General features: G+C 49.4%; 1 protein-coding gene across 1 annotated transcript in view; it reads right to left on the bottom strand.

Annotated features, from left to right (window-relative positions):
- Nucleotides 1-737: 737 nt before the first annotated feature.
- The window catches only part of LOC134733260 (uncharacterized), a 35,267-nt gene continuing 22,263 nt past the window's right edge, over nucleotides 738-13,741 (bottom strand). Inside the window, exons 2-4 of the mRNA XM_063622288.1 lie at nucleotides 3,533-3,719; nucleotides 2,020-2,131; nucleotides 738-1,251 (exon numbers count right to left, since the gene is read on the bottom strand). Coding sequence (XP_063478358.1) covers nucleotides 1,070-1,251; nucleotides 2,020-2,131; nucleotides 3,533-3,719 — 481 coding nt within the window. The 3' untranslated portion in view covers nucleotides 738-1,069. The remainder of the gene's footprint in view (nucleotides 1,252-2,019; nucleotides 2,132-3,532; nucleotides 3,720-13,741) is intronic.

Below are 13,741 nucleotides of genomic sequence, written 5' to 3'. Positions count from 1 at the left end.
TGGAGAGTGTCTCAGGGTGAGGTAGCAGGACTGTTCGCCGCTTCCCCTTTTACAAGCTCGTTGTCCACAGCCGTCTGCGCCAGCCCCTCACAAAACTGGTTCTCGCCTTCTGGTGGGTGCTGGTGTTTACTCCTTTCCTCCCACTATCTGTTCAAACCTAGCCCACCCACCCTCCATTCACCTCCCCTCCTTAAGGCTCCCTGAGCTCTATTTACCCTTTTGTAACTCCATCCCTCCATAAGTACACAACTCTCCTAGCTGGTTTCCTAGAGGGCAGATACAGTGTTTCCAGTTGGCCCTCTGCAGATATCTGTGAACAAGTCTCTCCTAGCCCCTACATATAAATATGTCTGTTCTGAGATAGACGGGCCTAAATCCCAAGGTACACATATCACAAGATAATTAAACCTTATATACATACAGATCTCTCTATAGAGTTATATTTGAAAGTGTCTGTAACTCTAGAGAGTGATTGCAGCATGCACATATAGGACTATAATTATTTATGTCTATTTTTATAACTATGTAGTTATAAATAGATATGCCTATATATAGCGATAATAATATAGAAATATCTCCATAGCCATATATGGCTCTAAGTGAATGCTCTAACTACTCTATTTCACAATCAATAAGTATATATCTCCTGATACATAATTCTAACAATATACATTTTTATCTATATAGCTGTTCAGAGATATAAATCTGTCAGGATATCAAATGTACATAAAGCCGGATGGTTGTAAGAGAGTCGTATATTTTCCCATATATAAATCTGCTCCTATAACTACAGTATATGCACAAATACAATGGAAATAATTATATTTCCCTCAAACATAAATCTGTAAATACAACCACAGCACATTTAGGTACGGTTAGACGTAGAGCAATATTTCCTAGACATCAGTCTGTCAATAGAGCCACCAGTGCCTCCAAACAGAGAATTATAGAGGGAGTTATAAATAAACTCTCCAGATGTGAACGGATCAGTAGAACTAGATGTAAACATGACTCCAAGCCGTTCTTTCTTCTTCTTCTTCTTTGTAAGATATTACCGAAGCAAGCCCAGTCATATAACAGGGTGCAGAGGTGTCTGGGTACTGGTATTTTTCCCCCCAAGGAGGGTCGGAGGTCGCTGGACTTTGGGAAACCGAGCAGGAGTGGGTGGGGGACAGTGCCCGCTCCCAACACAGCCCAGAAGCCCCTTCCGTCTGTCTCCTGGTGGCTGAGAGCTCGGGCAAGTGGAGAGGCCTAAGGGAGAAAAATGAAAAAGCAGAGTCTGGCTTGAGTCCGGCCTAAAACCCTCTCAACAGAGAAGCCCCGACCAGGCATCAGAGCGGAGAGAGCCCACGAGGCGCAGAGGCTGGGAGAAAGGGGCTGCAGGCCGGGCTGCGGAGGCCGAGCGGAGTCGCCAGCCGGCGCCTGACCGCCCGGCGCCCCATCGCCTGGGGCCGCTGCCTCGCCCGCCGGCGGCCTGGAACACAAAACCTAGGCCCTAGCCCTGCGCCCTGCGCCCTGCGCTCAGCGCTTCCACCGGTCTTATTTTATTGCTGTTTTGTCCTATTAGGTATCGCAGCGTCCTCCACCCGGTGTTGTTTTCAAATGCGAGGGCACCCAGGGCTTTCTGAATGCGTGTGTGTGTGTGTGTGTGTGCGCTGGCTTTAAATAAGTGACTCAGTGGATAGTGTATTTCTCTTTTCAGACCAAATGGGTCTCCGGCTACTGAAAAAGAATCCAGACCTCTGAAAGAGTTTGTGACAAATCTTTTAGAAGTTCTCACGCTCATTTTTTACGATGATTTTCTCTTCTTTTTTCTCTTTTAAACAAGTTGGCTAATTTGTGTTTCTATATTCCTCTTTAATTTTATTTTTATTGGGGGTACAATCGTTTTTAAAGGAAGGATTTCGTTATACCCGAAACTGTGGGGCGGCTTCCTCTCTAGCAAACTTATTATCTCTACGTCTGTGATTCCCATCTCCCCCAAGAAAACAAACTAATTAAATGACCAGAAAACTGTACCTGGAGAGAATAAGGTGGATGTTGCAGGATCCGGGACCGCGGTCTTTGCTTGCTTCACGAAAAATCGGCTAGTCTCCAAACTCGCGAAGGAAAATTCAAGGCGCCTCAACTCCTCCTTTTAAATTTTTTAATAAAGAGCCTAGAAAGGGAACTTTCCTTGGGCCTGCCGGAGCCCCAGCCTGGCTCTCCCCACTCCCCGGCGGCCATAAGTGTTTTTCTGCTTCCGTTCGGGTCCCCGGTCTTCCCCGGCATCTCTGAGCTCCTGCCGGATCAAGGCTGTGGTCATCGCCTCATTCATCTCTGCCCCTTGGCCTGAGCCTGCACATTTGGCCTCCTTCTTAAAACAGGGGCTCCTAGAGAGTCCCAAAAGCCATTAACCATCCCCATATGTGGGATCCCTTCCCTGATCACACAAAGCAGAAGCCTGAGAAAAAAAAGCAATAAAGAGTGGCCTCCTGGCTCTCCTTCCCCTCTTCTGTCCCTTGTCTGGGAAAGGGGTTCCCAACCCCAGCCCCGCCAAGAGCATATTAAGAAGCTTTCTTCCTCCCTTCCTTTCCTATCTCCCCCTCAGATGCTGTGATCCTGACTCCTTCCTCTGTCTCCACCTCAAAATATTTCCTCTTGCATTTTATTGTTATCCTGTTATGGAGGGACTGTTAACTACTGTTTTATTATTATTATTCATTATTTATTGTTATTATGATTGTTGTTAGAGATTTGTTTACCACCGTTCAGGGGACAGCAGCCTGGCCCAGGGGGAAGCCTGCCTCTCTCTCTCTCTCTCTCTCTCTCTGTCTCTCTCGCTGTCACACACACACACACACACATACACACACACACCCTAACACAGTGCACACACTCACGCATATATGCTCACAAATGCCTGCTGTGTTCAGGCCCCTGCACAGCAATCCGACGAGGCAGACATCCTACCCCAGCAAGCAAACAACACACTGCCCACGCACACCAGCATTCAGGCAGAACACCACCCCCAGACCAACGCCAATACCCACACGCACCGAGCTTGCAAGGAAAGGAAAATACGTAAAGAATCCCTTCTCTCCCACAACCTGGAGGGGCGAGTCAGGCCTCTGTCTCTTCCCCCCAGTCGCTTTCGCTTTCTCTTTTTTTTTCTCCTTGTTTACAGCTTCAGAGAGCTCAAGGCCCATAAATCTTGAGGGGCCTACAGAGCGCAGAGCACATTTGTATGCATCGTTAGGACTCGCTAATACCTAAGCCCATTAAGGAGCGTGTATGCGCGTGGTTTCCGGTGTGTATTAACTTATAGTTAAATTCTGGAGGAGAGGGCATTGTGAATTAACATATACCAAATCCATCATGGGCTTTTGTCATATCAGATTAGTCAGTCATGGGTTTGGGGGAGCAACTTGCCTGGGTCGGGGTGTACCCACCCTTCAAACTTTGTGGAGCAGGCCCGGGGGTCTTGGGAAACACGAAGGCATTCCTATCCAGCCCCAGTCATTCGGATCCCCTAGGCCTAGCGGCGGCACACCTGCGAGATGGCGGAGGGACTGCAGACCCGGGTGCGGGAGGCCAGCGCCGGCGAAGAGAGGAGGGCGAGGGAGGCCCCTCCAGCGTCCTGCTGGGGTTGAGTTGGGGCGGCTCGGCCCGTGGCTGCTGGGTCGTCTGGTTTCCGCTTTCCGAAAGAAATGAGAGGAGAGGCAAGTGGAGTCGCTGAACTTTAATTAAACCGTAGAGAAGACAGTGGGGGGAGGGAAAAAAAAAAAAAAAAACGATCGCAGAAGGAGGAGGAGGCGGCCGAGAGATCGAGGAAAGGAAGTCCTGGCGGCTCGGGGGAACTTGGAGATATCTCCAAGGGGCTGAAAGCTGGAAGTTGTATGAAAGTGTTCCTTTCCCCCACCCCAGCTACTCCGCCCCAGTCGAAGAGGCTAATTCTGGCCCTCTTATTAAAACAAAGAAAGAAAAGGTAAAGAAAAAGAAAATCTAATTATGTGGCATGTTTCAGCCAGGTGTTCCTGGTTCCAATGACTCAGACCCTATTGGAGCTACGAGGATCTGGATAATTGGGCCTGCGTAGACAGAGATGAAGGATGCTATTTCTAAAAGGAGGAAGGCGAGAGGAAAGTCCATCTCTTGGGGTCTTGTAGAAAATGCCAAAGACAAAACAAGCTAAATTATTGTGTCCGTGTAGATCTATTTGCCTATTTACATACAGCAGGCTGTGGGGGCGGGGGGTGAGAGAAGGCCGGGAATAAACGACCAGGATGGAGCGGGCTGGCAGGAGAGAAAATGCGACCCCCGCCCTTTGCGGGAACAGCCAAGGGGCCTCCTCAGCTCGCAGCGCAGGCGGCCGCTCGGCCGGCCGGTCCGGGGCCGGGGGCCGGGGCCGGGGCCGGGGCCGGGGCCGGGCTGGGGGAGGGGAGGCGGGGGCAGGAGGGGAGGCGGAGGCGGGCCCTCCCCGGGCGCTGTGAACTTTAGCTGGGCCGCCGCCTGTCAGCCCCAGAAAGCGTTAAAGGTGCAGCAGCCCGCGCCAGCCTCCGCAGCCGCCTTTGTACGCGTGATTTATGACTTCAATCTTGGTTCACCGAGAGTTCACACGGCTTTCGCTGCTGTTGAAGGTTAAAAGATGGTCTTCGCTTGACAAGTGGGACTATTGAAAATTCCTTCTTCTTCTTCTCCTTTTTTTTTTTATTTTAGAAGCGAAGAGCAGAGGCTCAGGAGAGAAAAAAATTGGGAGTGGGGGCGGCGGACAGGGGTTGCAGGTGGGCCAAAATGGTAGGTCAGGAAGGTTTGTCTTCCTATATTTAGGATTTTTTGTTGCTAGGATTTGCGTGCGTGTTGGGGAGAGGGTAGAGAATAAGAGGGAGCTAGGGAAGAGATGTAAAGATATCTCATATTTAGAGGCCAAACGAGTGGAAAAAAAAAAACAACTCGTGCTTCCACAGTTAATTATCTGGGTAACTTAGGTCACACCCCCTAACTGATCCTCCTCTAGAGACCAGAAATGGGCCAGGTAAAGGAGAGAGTTTGGATAAAGGGTAAGGTTTGTGTGCTTCTCACTGGGTGTACTTGATCATCCACCTTACCTGGGTAACTACTTTTTTTTTTGGAAATGGAGTCCAGCTCTGTTTCCCAGGCTGGAGTGTTGTGGCACCATCATAGTTCACTGAAGCCTCAAACTCCTGGGCTCAAGTAGTCCTCCCACCTTAGCCTCTTAAGTATGTGAGACTGCAGGCATGTGCCACACTGCCAGGCTGGGTAGCTGCTTTTCAATGTGCTTCTGCACCCATAGATCTGGACAAGGGTATTTTTAGGCCCCAGTCTTACAACTCTCTTCATCCTGTAGGTTTAGCCTGCCATTTACATTTGAGGCACATGAAGAGGCTAATGGGAAGGAAATCTATAGAACTGGAATTGGAAGTCCTTTTGAATCCCAAATCCCCTTGGTCTAAGAGCCAGTCTCTCTTCTTTCTAGCATTTTGAAAAAGGTCGTGCCACAGCAGAGATGGTGGTCAAAGACCTCCTAAAGACCAGGATCTAAGGCCCCTTTTTGATCTAAGGCTCTGAGTAATTGGAGAGACAAAACTCACTCTTTCTTTGTAGATTCGGAGAGAGAGAGAGAGAGAGAGAGAGAATGAGGAGATACCTTGAAGCTGAGGGTCTGCTTGGCTCTTTGAGGTTTTTTTTAAGATATGTTTTTAAAATTTTTTCTGGAATGGGAATTTGGGATTGTGTGCACTGGGAAGGGGAACAGCAGAGAGCTGGGTCTGGAGTTGAGTGTGCCTCCCTAGCCCTATTTAGGCCCCATCTCCATTATCGATGCTAGGTAAATTTCTTCTTAAGAGATAGAGCCGCCCCTCAAATCCAGATCTGGGAACCAAAGGCATCCAAGCTAGAAGGGGCATTCCCTGCTTCCTTTCCACATAGAGTTAGAGAGGTGTTTTCCCACCATGTGAGGAGTTAGATAAGAGAAGGAGAAGAGCCAGAAAGATGTCCACATCTCGCCAGGACACTTAGCACCAGGCCCTCCTACAGGGGACCTCGTATGTAAATAGCAGAATGGGGAGCAAAGAACAGAGAGACCCCAGAAATCCAGAGTCCAGGCTCTGAGGTCACTTTGGCGGGAATGGTCCTCTGGCTTTAGGAAGAACAGAGGGGCAATATGGCACTGTTTAGAAGCTCAGGGGGTGGTAGCTGTTAGGAGGAATCAGCCAAGGAAGCTAATGAATCTCTTCCAGGTTCTGGTTGGGAAGCAGAGGAGTGAACTTAATGGCCTCTGGAAGTAATGTCTGTACTGAAGTCCCCTTCCCACCCTTTCTGACTGTGTTCCTCCCTGGGAAATAATTCCAGTGGGCTTGTGCTTATCTGCAAGTCTGGGGTAATTATGAATTATTAATTCATCATTAAGACTTAATTGTGACCATTGCTTTCCAGTGGACCCATTTATCTGCTTCTTTGTGAGGCAGAGGGCAGCCTCTGTTAGCCCTTGGCTTCTGTAACAGGCAAACTGAGGCCAGCCCCTCTTGAAGGCAGTCCTTGAACTCTGCCCTAGGTGGGATGGTTGCCTCATTACCAGTCAAATCATGTTGCACCTCAGAGTATTTGTGCGATACAGCCACCTCCCACAAACTTCAGATTTCAAAGTGCTTTATAGGCTCCTGGAGAGATAGAGTAGGGGATTGGGAGTGAGACTCCAACAGGGGAAGAAACTTGGCCAAGCTGTGTGTGGAGACAGGAATTAAGGCCAGGTGGGAGGACTCCCAGGCACAGTACCTAAGCAATCTGGGATCAGGAATGGGCATTTTGCCTTCCTTACCCTAAGGAGATGCTAGCCTCCCTCAACTCTCTGGGGACCACTGAACGAACATCTGGCCCCTTTTCCTGACCTCTCTTTCCCCCACCAGCCTCTCAATCGAGAGGCACGGGTTTCAAGATACATCATCCCCTCAGATGGTTAGCGGTGGGAAAGTCAGATCTGCCAGTTGTTTCACATCTGTGAGAGGCCTGGAGAGGGAGAAAATTGCTCCTATCCCATGAGGTAATTGCCATCTAAATCCCTGCTATAAGCTCACCTCCCCCAGCACTGAAACAATTCTCTTCATCCTCTTTTTCCCCTCTTCTTCCCTCTGGAACTACAGGCAGGGAGATTGAAGGCAGGAGAGGCAGCTCCCAACAGCTGTACCTAGAGGAAGGGAGAGAAGTAGGAAATGAGGGGAGAGTGGCTTAAACCTGTTATTTCCCACAAGTTTTATCTCCATTCTTCAAACCCAGGTCAACACCCTGAAACCAGGGCCATGGGAAGCCCTCTCTCCTTTTTCCCCCAACTCTCTCTCTCTCACAGAAAAGGAGCCCTGTGTCTCTCCCTGAGGCCAAGGGGCTGCTCTAAAAACTGCTCTAAGAACACTACCACTTTCTACAGGACACCTGAGGTCCCAGCCCCCATGTGTCTCTCAGTGCCTGTCTGGTCCAGAGGGAGCCAGTGGCTCTTGCCAGCATATCACCATTTTGTGCCCCACCAGGGAGTGGTCCATGGAGTCATCTCAACTTTCAGCCCAGACCTCACTCACTCTTTCCCCAAGCCACGCCAACATTCCTTGGTCTCTCCCAAGCCAGGAGGCAGGCAGGAAGCCCATCCAGAGGGTCCCCTGGAACTGGCTAATATAGTTTAATTTACTGTTTGGTGGTAAATAAAGATAACTTGGGAAAAAAGGGAAGAAGCAACTGTGCCTGGCATCCTTTTCAGCCAACCCTCCCCTGGACATTGGCTTTCTCCATGAAACAGTGCACTGTTGTTCTTGGACAACCATTCTCCACCATCTTCGTTGGAAGGGCTTGAGTTTCACCCTCCGTTCACCCCCATTAATCACCCCAGCAGCTAAACATCACCCAGCCCCCTCTGGCTCTTTCTCTTCTTGCCCTTAGTATTCATGGCGGAGCATTCCTCACTGCTGCACGCTCACAAAGACCCCTCCTCTGACACGAGGTCCCTCCCACTCCCCAACCACCCAGTCCACGATGGGCACTGCTCACTGTTCCGGATGTTCCAACTGCCAGTGCCCATTCCTGGACCCTGTTTCCCCACTCCCCAGCTATCTCCATAGCCACTGCCCCCTTCCCATGCACGTGTCAGCTTACCACACCCTCCTTCAGGTACCTCCTCTTAGCCCAACAAACCCTCTTCAGTCTTTCCCAGTCACCATTCTGCCCTCCATGCCCTATGCATGTGTAGCCCCTGTCTGCTTCCCTATACTTCTCCTTGCTTCTCTCTTCTTTCCCTCCCCAAGACATTCCGTAGGCACTTCATATGGCGGACCTGAAGCCCTTCCCTTCTGGCCTTGAGAAACTGAGAGGCAGTGTACCACAGTGGTTAAAAGCATGAGTTTGTGATTCAAGTCCCTGATCTGACACTTGCTAGTTGTACAAACTTGGGCAAATTACTTAACCTCTCTGAGCCATCCATAAAATAGACATACTCACTGACCTTATAGAGTTGTTCTGTAGATCAGATTAAATTTTATTTGCATAGATCCAAGCATTCAGCAGGGGCTTGATAAATGGTAGTTATTGTGTTACAAGCTTCTTGTGAAGAAAGAGAGATGTTCTTCAGATTCTAAAAAGTGAAGGAATTGCCTCCTCCAGCACCAGAGAGGGAGGGATAAAAATTACCCGGTCTTGCAGATAAGCAGGGCCCATTTACCTGGCAGTGACACTCTTCCATTAGCTCTAGAGGGTCTCAATTTTCCTGCACATTGGAACCCCCTGGCGAGTTTCTTTGTTCGTTTTTGTTTTTGAGATGGCGTCTTGCTCTTGTCACCAAGGCTGGAGTGCGGTGGCACATCTCGGCTCACTACAACCTCTGCCTCCTGGATTCAAGCAATTATCCCTGCCTCAGCCTCCCGAGTAGCTGGGATTACAGGTGCTTGCCACCATGCCCGGCTAATTTTTGTATTTTTAATAGAGACGGGGTTTCACCATGTTTGCCAGGCTGGTCTCGAACTCCTTACCTCAGGTGATCCGCCCGCCTCGGCCTCCCAATGTGCTGGGATTACAGGTGTGAGCCACCATGCCCGGCCACAGGTTTTTTAAAATACTGATGCCTGGGTCCCACCTCTAGAGAATCCAATTTGGTTGGCCTGTAGTAGGGCCTGGGCATCTGGAATTTTAAAACTCCCCAGGTTGCTAATGTGTAGCCAGAGGTTGAGATGCAGGCCCTAGGAAATGATACAAGAGATAAGGGAGGGCTGACACTTCTGCCAGAGCAAGGGAGGGGAGGGATACTCAGCTGAGAGCTGCTTCTCAACCTTGGACATCCCCTCACCAGTGGCACTGCTTCAGTTGGGGAGGTTTTCACTTAGAATTAGCTTCTCTTGAGATCCCAGAACTTCAGAGGCTCTCACCCTTTTCATTTCCTATAGCTATTAGAATTTAGAAAGGGGCCACCCCAAGAGGAGACAGAGGAATCGACAAATTGACTTCTAGGAAGCTCATATCAGAAAAGCATATGGTCCCCAGACCACCAGTGATAGAAGCAGAGGCAGATACCGCCAGTAGTGGGAAAATTTGTAGTTACATAGTAAATGGAGTTTCTACCTGGTTGCTACAATAATAGGCCAAGCAATTAGGATACAAGTTTCCAGGATCTTTTCCTATATTTCCAAAAAGATAAATCACCCCTAGGAAGAGAATCTGCATATTGTAATTAACTGATAAATATTTCATGCCTGATTCAAACTTTCTCCTCTTCTATTTAATATCCACAGACTTGAGCACAGAGGAAACAGGAGTGAGGAGAGTGGGGGCTGGCTGTAAGGAGGAGGTTCTACCTTGGCTTCAGGGAGGGAGAAACTGTCTTAGTTAATTATTTACTGTCCTTCTGTTCTTTTAAGAAAACATTGCTCACCTGGAGAAAATCAGGTCCCAGGTGGTAAAGGGTGTGACTTGGGCTTGTTGGCCTCAGCCCTGACCTCCCCCAGGAGAGGCCAGTTTTTGGTGACCCTGCGGATGCTGGGAGCTCCAGGCTTTGGAGCCAAGGGCCCAGTGTTTGAACACGAGCTCTGTTCTGTCACTTATTAACTGGATGGCTTTAGGTAATTTACCTAATTTATGTGAAACTCAGTTTCTTCATCTGTAAAACAGACATAATTTTTACCTTGTAGGGTGGCCTATGCTCAGTTGTCTCTCAATGCATGATAACTATTATTATCAACAGTAACAATGAATAATTAATAGCCCATTGGATTGTACCGTTTCCCTTCCTCAACCCTGCCCCAATGTATAGGGCACCTAAACTACTGAATGCTTACTGTGAGTATGGTGAGTGCCTTAGCTCAATTAATCAACATAATTCTTTGAAGGGAATATCTTATTATCCCTACTTATCGGTGTTTTGCAAATGAGGGAACAGGGTGTGTATAAGTTAAATACCTTGCCAGGTGTCACACAACTAAGTGGTTAAGAGCACAGGCTCTGCAGTCTGACTGTGTAGTTTCAAATTTGGGCTCTTCCACTTAATAATAGACTCTCCTTGACTTACGATGAGGCTGTGTCCCGATAAAGCTGTAGTCAGTTGAAAATATTGTAAGGTGGATATGCATTTCATACACCTAACCCACCAAACATCATAGCTCAGCCTTGCTTACCTTAAAGGACACTTTCATCAGCCTACAGTTGGGCAAGATCATCTAGCACAAAGCCTATTTTTTTTTTTTTTTTTTTTTTTTTTTTGAGAAGGAGTCTCGCTCTTTCACCCAGGCTGGAGTGCAGTGGCGCGATCTTGGCTCACTGCAGGCTCTGTCCCCCGGGGTTCACGCCATTCTCCTGCCTCAGCCTCTCCGAGTAGCTGGGACTACAGGCGCCCGCCACCACGCCCGGCTAATTTTTTTTGTATTTTTAGTAGAGATGGGGTTTCCACCGTGGTCTCGATCTCCTGACCTCGTGATCCGCCCGCCTCGGCCTCCCACAGTGCTGGGATTACAAGCGTGAGCCACCGCGCCCTATTTTATAATAAAGTGTTGAACATCTCATGTATTCAACATGAGATATTTATTCATCTCATGTATTCAACATGAGATTCGACATGTTATAATATACTATATGGAAAGTGAAAAACAGAATGGTTGTATGAGTATTAGAAGTACAGTATCTAATGAATGCATATCACTTCAGCATCATCATAAACCTGAGAAATTGTAAGTCAAACCATCATAAGTGGAGGACCGTCTGTAATCACTGCAGGATGGAACATAAACTACTTAACCTCGCTAAGCCTCAGTTTCTTCATCTGTAAATTGGGGATATGAATGGTACCTACCTGGAAGGTAGTTGTGAGAATTAAGTGAGAAATGTGTGTATAGTGCCTGTCTCAGTCCTGGCACGTGGTAAGTGCCTAGTAAATGTGAGTTGTCAGTACCATCATCATACTACCAGCAACTCAGGGCCATGGCGTCTCCTGCTCTTTGGTGGTGTTTGGGAGGTGAGTGAGTATGACGGTCCTCCAAAGGTCACAGAGCTGCTCTTTTAACTCCTCCTGACAGACATACACACTTCAGTATCTAGGACTTGGGAAAAAGGACACTAAGCAGATTATGACTCCATTTCGGGAATTAAATCAAAACTCAAGACTAACTCAATTTGGCTTCTGACGAGAGGGAAAGGTTAAAAGGGAGTGAGGAGGCAGCTGGGTGTGCGTTCAGAATTGTAATTGGTTCTGGATCCCACTTCTGAGCCCCTCCACAGGGCCAGGCTCAAGGAGTTTCCCCCAGGGGTGGAGAAGTGAAGGAGCCTTAGAACCCTGTGTTATCTGAATGTGGGTGAGGTGGGGAGAACATGGTCAAGGAGTTGGGAAATTATCCAGAAACATTTTCCAAAGGGAGATCTTCCCACATACCACCTCAGCCTGGCCCTGGATTGCAGGGGAACCCCAGAACGGATGGGGTCTGGGGGCTTAAGACAGGTAGGTGGCCTCAGAAGAGGGGAGAAAAAGTCCTGCTGGAGACAGTCGCCTCCCTGGAGAAGTACCTGGGGTAGTGTTCTCTTTAAAGACGTCTAAGCAGTACTGGTATGCTAAAAACATTGTGTGTATGTGTATAAACGTATATTCTGTGTGTGAGTAGCCACTCAGCTTCGCACATTTAGCCCAGATTATTCTGAGCATTGTAAACTAAAAGTGAAATTCGGTTTCTATTTAAGAGACAGCGTCATTTTCCTCAGTATTATCTCCCGTGCCCCCAACACTCCACCAGGCTTTAAAGGCCATTATACAGAAGGGAGAACTGAGACTCCAGGAGATGGGTGGCTTGTTCAGAATCACAGAAGCAGCGTGGATCCAAGGAGGGATCTGTTCCCAAACAGAAACCGGTGTCTTGGGAGAGAGAGAGCAGAGGAAGTCCCCACCTCTGCCCTAACCTGAGGCTTTGAGCCTCCCGCAGAGCCGAGTGAGTTGAGAGCGCCCAGAAGGCAGACGCTGCGGAGGGAGGGACTCCCGGGCTAGCCAAACAGCGGGGCCTCGGGCAAGAGCGTCGCCAGCGCGTCCTCATTCTGCGATTACTGTCAGGGGACCATCCATCAGCGCCGCCCGGGACGCTGGGCCAGACTGCCCGCCGCCCGCCCGGGTCTCTCCAGATCGCATTAGCGTGGGGCGAGGGCGCAGTGCGGCACCGGCTGCGGCTGCTGAGGGAGAGGCGTGGCGGGGAGGGGGAGGGGGGGACGAGGACATCGCGGTGGGGCCACTGCAGGGGCAGGGGAGAGGCTGCTTTAGGACCCTCCTCCTTTTCTTCCAATCTCCCGCCTCTGGGATCTAAGGTGGATGAAAGGGGCACTAGAATGGGTGGCTTTTGGGGGGCAGGGGGGCGCAGAACACAGAAGGCATCAGGGAAGAGTAGTGATGGGGGCAGCTACCAGAAGCAGAGAGGAAGAAATACCTGTAAAGGGGAAAGCCAGAGAAATTGTCTGGGGAGGGGAGAGACTGAAAACGGGGTGCAGAAATTGGGGGTTAGTGGAAGAAGAAGACTTAAACGGAAAGGAAAAGAGAAGCTGTAGAGGGAAAGAGAATTGGAAAGGAATTGACGAGAGAGCAGGGAAATAGGAAACCACAGATCGTCAGGGCCTGACAAAACCTTAGAGACAATCTACGGCAGCCCCTCATTCTACAAATGAAGAAATGGAGGCCCAGAGAGGGGAATCCCTTCTCCAAAGACCCACCCCACCTGCTGGCTGGGCAGGCTCTTGACCCCAGGCTCATTCATTCAACCCATGTGTTTTGAGCATCTGCTGTGTGCTGGGCACTGATCTGCCGAGATGATGCAGGATCAGCTCCTGCCCTCCAGAAGCTACAGTCTTTCCTCAGGGGGTTGGAGGGACTGAGCATCCAGGAAGCTCCCTCACCCCCAGCCAGGAGGGACTCCCTGAGCCCCACCTCTCCTGGCCACTGAACCTTCCTTGCCCTCTGCTGTTCTGCTTATCTCCTCATGGAGGGTGGTAGTTCCCTGGAAGATCGTCCCTCTCCACTTTCCTGGGGACTCCCCAGGCATGGAGACAGGTACTTGACAGTTTGGCCAACTTGTTCTACCTCCCACAGCCAACAGGGTAGGCCTAAAAGCAAAGCCCATATTCCTTGCTGGGTTTCTCTTCTGGGCATGGACAAATCCCACAGGTTGCTCTGAGATCCAATTGAGCTGTGGTAAGGAGGATTGAGGCTGGACATGAAGAAGTACTTCCAGGTCCCACAGTCTGGGACCATTTT

Source organism: Symphalangus syndactylus, chromosome 17 (assembly GCF_028878055.3).
Source record: "Symphalangus syndactylus isolate Jambi chromosome 17, NHGRI_mSymSyn1-v2.1_pri, whole genome shotgun sequence".
Taxonomy (NCBI): Eukaryota; Metazoa; Chordata; class Mammalia; order Primates; family Hylobatidae; genus Symphalangus; species Symphalangus syndactylus.
This window is presented reverse-complemented; position numbering and strand designations above follow the sequence as displayed.